We start from the raw sequence: 9,147 nt of genomic DNA, 5'->3' as shown, positions 1-9,147 counted from the left end.
ATCAGCTGTTCTGAAATAGGGGTACAGCTAAAACATGCAGAGCAGGGGGGCCTGAGGACTGGAATTGAGAAGCACTGGGCTATGGTGAGTTTTCAGAACCAAAAGGTTCTTTTTTATTGTTTGCAGAGGTTAAGGGTTTTTACGTTTGTTTTCACAAACTGAACATATACAGTATGTTGACAATGACTGGAGTCCTGTTAAATGTATGTTTCTCTCAACTAAAATCACATGAATCCAGCTTTTTGGCAGCTAACATGCAAGCATGCTGTTAGCAATGAGATTAGCTTAGCTTTAATGGCTTACAATGACATAGCTTAGCATGATGAAGCTAACTCTTCAAGTATTTTACAGCTTCTTTTTGAGGGCCTGAAGAAATGTACATTTCCAAAACTTCTTGAATTATTTTTATGCTTTATCTGAAAGGAAGTTCTTACAGAGTTGGTACAGAAAACCACGTGTAACCAATATCGAGTAGATAAATAAAATGAAAGCCTAATTATGAATGAGAACAAAAGCTTTCAAGAATGTGTGGGATGAATGTTCCTCTCTCAGCTGATAGAAACACAGATAACAAGCATTATTTTAAAATGGACGAGACAGCCAAGCCTCTTTACACAAAGACATACATAGGGAAGAAAGGAGAAAATCTTTACCTGCAGTGGGCCTGTTCTTGTTTTTTTTTTTCATATTTAAACCACAACTATAAACACAATATTTACAGATGAGGACATGCAGTTTGCACTGAGAGCTAATGGAGCCAGTGAACTAATATAAAAGTTGCAGCACAGCAATCAAAGACTAAAACCAGTGACAAACTATGTCTTTATAAATGTACATGTGTAAATGATGTGTTTACATAGTCTTTTTTTGTTTGTTCTGCAAAGTATCACAAGTCTTTTTGATGTCATGACATTTAGGAAAAAAAGACATATTCGTCTGTCATTGGATGGGAATTTATTTTACAGTGTCAGTGCATATGGGTCAGGTTCATCCTCCACAGTGAAGCAAAACTGAACTCAGATCTGTGACATTTAAAGTAAACGCCATCATAGCGTTTTGGCCCTTTGCTTGGTTTCACCTATGAAATTCAGTGCATGTGCTGTCGTAGGAAAATAAATGCTCTGTCTTAAAGTACATGTTTCTGTTGTTACTGCATATTTCCTATGCATAAAACTTGCAAATGCATAAAGTGTATAAAGTCACATAGCAATACAGCTGATCATAAGACATCAGATAGAAGAGAATTTGATGTTAGACTGTGTGCTGCAGTCTCACAGACTGTATGAAAAGTGACATCTGTATGTAAGGTAAATGTTACTTTAGTCAGTCAAAGTGCATTGAAGGAGACACTTTATGTTCCAGTTCCTATTAGAATGACATGATGCATACACAGCTGATTAAATTAGGCAGACAATCTGCAGCCGTAATAATATCTTGTTCCACATAAACTGCTTTGGTGTCCAGAAAAGCACAATGTGTGACTGTAATGTGTGTTAATGTATCCGTTGTGTGGCATCTGTTTTCATGTTAACATAAACAGTTGAGCTTTCCTGAGAGTAAGCTACATATTATAGTTTCTTTTAGTCTAAGACCCATGCTCACCATTGTTTGTCTTCCGTAGCCTTTACATATTAATAATTTACTGATAGTTGTATATTTTTCAGTCTCTGATGATTTCATCCCAGATTTTCTTCTATTGTATTACGTTAATGATTCACAAAACAAAGAACTGAATGACAGTAAGATACTCCAATGCAGCAAGTTCCTCAACTACTCTTCCAAGCAATTATCTCTTTAAATACTTTTGTAACTTTATCTAGAACAACAGCAAAGGTGGAGTGAGTAGGCATTTCTACGGATTATCCTAAAAATGAATTCAAATTTGTGTTTGTGAAGGGTAAATATGTTTGGTATTTCTTTTACACCAGTGAACTGTTTGCATGATTGGACTAGGCCTGTGGTTCTCACATTGTGGTACAAGTACCACTGCTAGTTTTAATATTATGCAGTGTTTGATTTATCAAGGAAATCGGGTCTGAAAATGAGTTGGAAATCAGTGTTATTTACTAAATTTAGGGTGTTTACAAAAGGTAACGGCCAATTTTTTTAGAAAAAACAAACAGCGAGTGTAACACATGCAGAAATGTTGGAGAAAGAAATGATTAAAACAGCTCTTAAAGTAAAATGGGACTGTTTTTCAGATGGGATTTCAAATTTAGTCAATGACATGACGCATACAACAGAAACCACATAGCAAAACTATTAGAAATGGGCACCAAATAAAAACCTACTGATTGTCTTAAGTAGGACTGCAGCAACTAATAATTCAACATGTATCCAACCTCCCTAAACAATAAAACTAACAGTTACTGGATAGATTTTTACAAGGCCAATGTTTTCAAGCAGCTTAATCTCACAAAGCCATGGCAGCTTTTCTCAAATCTTAGTGCCTCTGAATTTATAGTACTGAGCTATAATTGACAGTAATTTGTTCTCATTACTCTGACATTCAGCAAATAAAAATACAGCTGGCAGCGACAACAGCAACATATCAAGTCTTGTTCATTGTGAGACAAAGACGAAAAATAATCTGCTTATTTTTACAGAGTGTATGTAAATATCTGGTTTCAACTGGGTGTGTGAAATGGCTTGTTCACTGGCAAAGTCAAATGGCAAAAAGAGGCACTGACCCAGTTAATAGTACCCAGTGTTCGATAAGGTGGTACTTGTAATCAAAAGTATGAGAACCATTCAACCAAACCAACCTAAAGATTCACTTATCACTTATGTTTCTTTACTTTGTGCTAACACAAACTTCTTCAAAATCACAAAACAGCGATTCTCAGTTTCACTAATGCTATCTACAAAGCGTCTTCACTTCACTTCCCTTTTCTTTTCTCTTCTTTGCTGCATTTGTTGAAAGTATCATGTTGAAAGATGAATGCTAATGCATGGGCTAACATTTAAAACACTTATAGGTTCCACAAAGGACATCCTAACGTCACAAACTGGTTTGTTTTTCTCTACGGCTTTCCTTCATGATGACATCAAATAATCTGAAAAAAGCTGAAGGATTTGTGCTCTAACCTCTGCTGGAGTAAAACCAGATTTCTACCACAAAGACAACACATGTTGACGGTAGTCTTAAAAAAATAGTTTCTCAACACCCTTCATTCTGATAAACCTCAGTAAATTAGCTTTTTTTTTTTTTAGTAATCTTTTGTAAACTCTTAATTTGAAAATAAGCTCAAAGTAGATCTTCTGACTGAAAAATTCCTGAAATATCTGAATCACATAAAAATGTACAAAACTTTAAAAACAACTTTTCTAATATTGGTAGCAATTTTTAATATCTTGGTGTAGTTTTTTTTTTTAATCTGTTGCTCAGATTGATGCTTTTGTTTACTGGTGAGTATGTATTTTTTCTTTTTCATTTCCCACCCACTCCATCATGACTGACAGACTTAATAGCCAATCAGGTGATCTGGTTGGAAGGATGAACACCAATCAGAACAGTTTGTGAAGCCTACTGTAGAGGCTTTGCCTGCACTTGTCAGCATCAGGAGTGGAGAGGCCTTAAAATCTAAAGGAAAATAAAAACAATAAAACTAATACATTTTTCAGTTTCCCTTCCCTCCATGACTCCCCTTTTTGTTCTTGGCAGAAATGTCAGTCTTATCAAGTGATTCAACTTCATAATAAAGAAGGATTTCCCTCCATAGTTTCAGTTTTACTAAGAGGTAAGTCGTTCTACCAATGAGGAGAAAGAACAATACTTGTTCCCAAAGTGTTTAGCACGCACTGACTCAATTCAAACAAGCGATTTTCCTTCACCTCATTGGCAGGTTGAATTGTCTACCTTAAGAGGCATCGCTTTTTAAGACTCACAACAAATCACATGTTAAGCAGACATTTGGGCCCAGCTTTTTCCTTTTTCATCACTGATTTCTCTGTCTTGCCTAGTCAGACCACAGGTTCTCCATGGCCATGCTGATCTTGCACAGAATCCAGCGTCGAAGCGGGCAGTAGTACTCGTAGTGGAACTGCTCAAACTCTGGTGTCTGTCGGATCTCGTGGAGGAACGACACGTCGATGTCCGACTCCAGCAGCAGCAGCAGTGTGGGCACAGTGATAAGCAGGACCCCCATGAGCACAGCTACAAACCTGGCTACCCCCAGCACCCAGGTGTTTACTCTCTCATTGGACGAAAGCAGCCGCAGGCTACTGGCCAGGACTCCGCTCATTCGACTTCTGGTAGCCAGGCGAGTGCGTTCAAATTCGCGGTCTCGCTCCCTGTCGGCCTCCAACTGGGCCTGGATGTCGGGGTCAGCATGGAGCTCTCTCAGCAATCTAGCGGGACTCTGGACAGGACTGGAGAAGAGCTGGTTGACCCCTCCCTGATTGTCTTCCACTGGGGTGGGGAGCATGCTGGCGCAGGGGCTGGAGAGGGGAGACAAGATGTTCATGAAATCAGAAAGATCCTAAAGCAAAATGCAATGAGGCAATTTTTTTCAGAGAATGTTTGCAGGTGCAATGCTTCACTTTATGTGACAGCAGAAGTCCTAGCCTAAAAATACCACCAGATTAGTTACAAAGTGAGATAAAGACATCATAAAATGGCAAAGACAATGTTTAGGTAGAGCTCAAAAGCTGTTGGCAAGATGGCCTCTCAACCTAAATAAGTTAGATGAGTTTATGCTGGATTAATGGGCTGAAATTCAGCAAGCTAATGTGAAAAGCTTGTGGAAGGATACCCAAAAACGTTTGACCAGGTCATAGAGTTAAAAAGGCAACAGTAGCAAATACTGAGAAAATATGACTGAACTTCTGAATATGAAGAGAGTTAAAAAACAACACTTGACATTCTCCCTCATTATTGTAGCAGTCAGCAAATATAAATAAAAATGTAAATTCTAACTGATCTAAAATCTGAAAGGTTTAGTCTGATTTATTATGAATTAGAACGATACAAACATAATTGTCTTTTTTAAACTAGTAGTCTTGAATTAACTGATTATTATTTTGCCTGCTACTTGGTCAGAGTGAAATAAATGAACATAAAATTTAAAATATAATTATGATCTATGTTTATGCAACTTTAAAGACCTGTATGCAAGTTCAGAGATGGTGAGTGCACCGCCGCCATCGTCGTCTTCCTCCAGTCCGTCTTCAGCTTTTGGTGTTAGGGGTGGGAGGTATGGGGTTTCCATGGAGACACAGTGAGGCTGCAGGTCATTGATCAAAGAAGAGCTTCTCCTCTCTGCACATGATTGTTCTGTGTCTGCTGCTGCTGCCGCTGAGGGTTCAAGAGGAGACAGAGGAACTGGATCCTTCACAGCAACAACACCTGCTAAAGGACAGTTACAAAAAAAAAAGAAAGCCATTCATTATTCAGCGAAGTTAAATATAATTTCAGACAAATGAAAGTTAAATATCACACAGAGAAGGTTAAGCTTCACTGGATACAAATTCCAAAAATTATTGGATTGTCATGAGTAGTCCAAAAACCTAAGTAGCTTTTTATGCCTGGCCTGTAAGAGAAGGATAATGGTGGCAAATCCCCATCTGAATAAGTCACCTTCATAAAACACACAAACATTAGCTTTCCAATATATCAACCACATGATGGCGCTACTATCCTACTTAAAGACAGAGCAAGTGCCGCATACAATGAAAGAAGTACTGCCTAATAAAAATGAAGTAACCAGCTTTGAATTAAATGTAAAAGAAAATGAGGTCAGTTATGTAACTTGTTGATACAGGAGTGATAGACATGAAAGAGCTGCCATCTGCTTGGTTCAAAGTGCATGTCGCAGCCGCAGGATGTTCTGTACGGCCTGCAGAGGCCAGTGGGGGAATCTTGCCGCGCATTAGTTGAGGTTGTGATCAATTCTGAGATGCTGTTTGTGGTTCTGTCTCGTACAACTTCAGGCTCGTGGCAAAGTAAATCTCTTTGATGATGCGATGCGGACGGACAGGAGAGCAGCTGTGTGCGGATTTACTCAACTCCAAGGTGTTGACTCAGTATTGAGTGAATGAATCTAAATAATGAATCTAAATACAATCTGACTAAATAAGTGATGCATGTGTTAAAAATAAAGCCAGCTGTCATCCTGCAGCCGATAAGGAAGAGGCTGGGGGGTAAACGTCTTGAGAAATAAGACTCAGATGAAACGCACATTCATGAGCGAAATCACAGCTTGTGCCGATGGATGGGAAGCTAGTGGTGACAGTAACCATAGAAACACAGCCAGAAAGAAATAACGTGTGCAAAACTTAGCACATGGGAATCAGAATCAGAAGTACTGTGGAAAAAAGAGGGACTGTATTATTTCTGAAACCACTGATTTAAGATGCCACTTTCACGCTTGCATCTTAAATATCCTCTTATTCCATGCAGGTTGAATCCCACAATCAAAATGAAGTTTTTTGTCTCTGACCCTTGAAATCTGATGCTGCATATTTCACAGTTTGTCTTGAAATAATGCACTTATTTTACTAATTCAGGAGTAAAAAAGCTTCTAAGTGTTCCTTTTTGTGTTAATCATGAATAAACCTTAATTTTGATAAATATACCAGAATGTAATTGCTTCATTTATTTGAGATAAACTGTGCTTACTTTAAAGTTTAAACACTCTTCTGGGACTGGGAACTAACTTTGCAAGACTGGGGCAAATTTGTTTATAAACTTTTAACAATTTGACACTTTTTGGTCCAAAATGTTTTACACAAATTGTTTTCCTCTTTCCTTTATTCAGCTTTATTTAGCTGACAAAGGTCTGGAAGGTTTGTGGTTTCCAGTTTGTAGAGTTTGGTCCTGCACACGTCAGGTTTTCTGGGTACCATGCTTTCCTCTCAACAACACAAGCACATGATAGGTTAACTGGAAGAACTAAAGTTCATAATTATGTGGACAAACCACATAGTTCACAGATCTACAGTGTTTAGAGTATAGGGATATTCACTTTACAGTTTATAAGGACCAGGTTCACATTATGACCAAATAATACCTAAAATAAAAACTCTGAGTCTAAGAATCTCCATAACTGACTGGAGGAATCGTCTCTTAGCAACTCCTGTTTACTGTCCTTCATGCTCTGATGAAGGCCTCTGCTGAGATGAGATGAAAAGCACTACAAGGTGTAAAATTCCTCTGTGGTCACCACACAAACTCCAAGATGCACACACAGTGAAGGTTTTCCACTGGTTGTCCAACACAGGCCTGCTATTATTCATCATGCAATCTCATTTTCAGCTCCATAACACCTAAATTAGTTTATGTGAAATATGTATGTGGCTATGCCTCTGATATACGTCAAACTATTTCTCCCTTCTTTGTACTCATCTTACTTTGTTCCAGTGAGCCTCTCTGATGTACTGTTCTGGTTCCGGCGATCCGTCCGCCGTGCCCCACCAGCCTCACGTAAACGTCTCTTGATGTGTGATTGGCTATCCGTAGATGGATGCTCCGCCGCGTTGTGATCTTAACCTGACATCTGGCAGCCTCGGCCACCACCACTGAGGCTGCTTGCTCCTCAAAAACCTCAATAGGTCCAACCCGTCCCGGCTCCATCCCCTCTCCCTGTGGTCTCTCTGATATCAGGTCCACCATCAGCCCCCCTGTCTGTCCCGGACTTCCACACCTTGTAGTGTCCCCTACTTTAGGGTGATCACTGACTCTCAGCTCCAAGCTGCTTTGCAGGAATTCCCCGCCAACATCCCCGCCATTTCTGTGCTCAAGAAGCTCCATGGTTCGGTTTTAAGGCGAACTTCGGACTGGGCTGCCAGCTGGACTCAAACGCTAGAGCAGACGCCGTGAGACATTCACCAGACACATGCCCTCACTCGTACACAGACACAGTGGGCCCTCCTGTGAATGTCAGGGATATTAACATGGAGTGGAGGGGGCATTAGAGGCGGATCAGGCCCAAAGCTGCACTTTCTATATATAACCAAGTGGTCCTAGCTGCAGAGAAGCAGCTAATCTAGCTGTGATTACTGAGGGGCAGGCCTGACCCCGACCGCCATGGGGATCACTTTCTTTTCCTTTCTACAAGTCTGACTTTATCTGCCTCTTTTCCTCCTGAGATAAATTTGGTTCTGTGGGGCATTAGTTACAAGGCAAAGACAAACATTGTTCACTGAAATGCATCCTCCAAGCCCCTGATTAACCAGAGGTGACGACTTGTCGCATCACTCCCATGTCCTTCTGTGATGCAACCATCTGAGGGAGGTCCAAATTTATAGTGCCATTGAAATAATGTATCTGTAGACCAAACTGTGACATATAAAGTTTGTCTGTGTGTATTTGTGTAAGGAATTTGGTGCTTCAGACTGGAACAGGCTGCACTAGCAGGACAAGGACATCACTGACCTTGGGTCAGCTTCCTGTTCCCCCACTAATGGTTCAGATTAGTGCTCTGAATATAGATGGTGATCCTAGACCATCTTGAGGACACTTTATCCCAAAGTCCTTGCAGCAGATTCTTCAATCAGCATTTGACAGTTTATTGGTGAGAAGGTGCTTAAAAAGGCTTGTTTTAATGATACTGGCTGCAAAATTTATGATACTTTAATGATATCTACACTTTAGAGCAAAGACGAACGTTTTTAAATTTAGTTTTATGTCAACACTTACTCTTTATGTTAATAAAGTAATTCAATTTGCAGAATAACTCATGATGTGAATTAATGGGGAGAGGGGTGTGAGCCCCTCAACTAAAGGTTGGATTCTGGCAAAAAGAGGGGAAATTACAACTTGGGTGATAAAGAATAATAATAGTAATAACTTTACACCTTTGCATTAAGTGTATTAAAAAATAGATGTGGAAAATTTTGATTTCTGTAAAACGTCTCCTGCAGCTGTTGGTTAAACATGGCAGAAATATTCTAATCATTTTCATTATTTCACTTTTTCACATCAGATCAGATAATGCATTGTAATGTGAATGTGAATACTAATCTTTACAGACTTACTGCAAAACTTTGAGCAGTAAGGTTTTGGTTTTTCTTAAAAACAAATGAGGGGGAAAAGAAGATGACAGAAAAACTAAGAAAGGGGTAGAGAAATCCTGTCCCCGAGGATAAAGAGGAAGAGGTCAAACAGAATGATGTTTTTATGAAGCCATAAACAGGAGAATCCAGGTA

At 39.4% G+C, this 9,147-nt stretch overlaps 1 protein-coding gene across 7 annotated transcripts in view; it reads right to left on the bottom strand.

The window, feature by feature from the left end:
- frmd3 (FERM domain containing 3) overlaps window positions 1-9,147 on the bottom strand; it is a 50,706-nt gene continuing 41,559 nt past the window's right edge. For 6 of the 7 annotated variants that reach the window (XM_023343950.1, XM_023343952.1, XM_023343955.1 and 3 more), the window contains 2 exons: window positions 5,107-5,350; window positions 1-4,440 (listed from right to left, as the gene is read on the bottom strand). In XM_023343950.1, the coding sequence (XP_023199718.1) occupies window positions 3,960-4,440; window positions 5,107-5,350 (725 nt within the window). In that variant the 3' untranslated portion in view covers window positions 1-3,959. The remainder of the gene's footprint in view (window positions 4,441-5,106; window positions 5,351-9,147) is intronic. The other variant, XM_023343951.1, reaches the window with a different exon arrangement.

The sequence above is a fragment of the Xiphophorus maculatus genome, chromosome 12 (assembly GCF_002775205.1).
Source record: "Xiphophorus maculatus strain JP 163 A chromosome 12, X_maculatus-5.0-male, whole genome shotgun sequence".
NCBI lineage: Eukaryota > Metazoa > Chordata > Actinopteri > Cyprinodontiformes > Poeciliidae > Xiphophorus > Xiphophorus maculatus.
The sequence above is the reverse complement of the archived record's forward strand: the minus strand, read 5'-3'. Positions and strand labels throughout refer to the sequence as shown.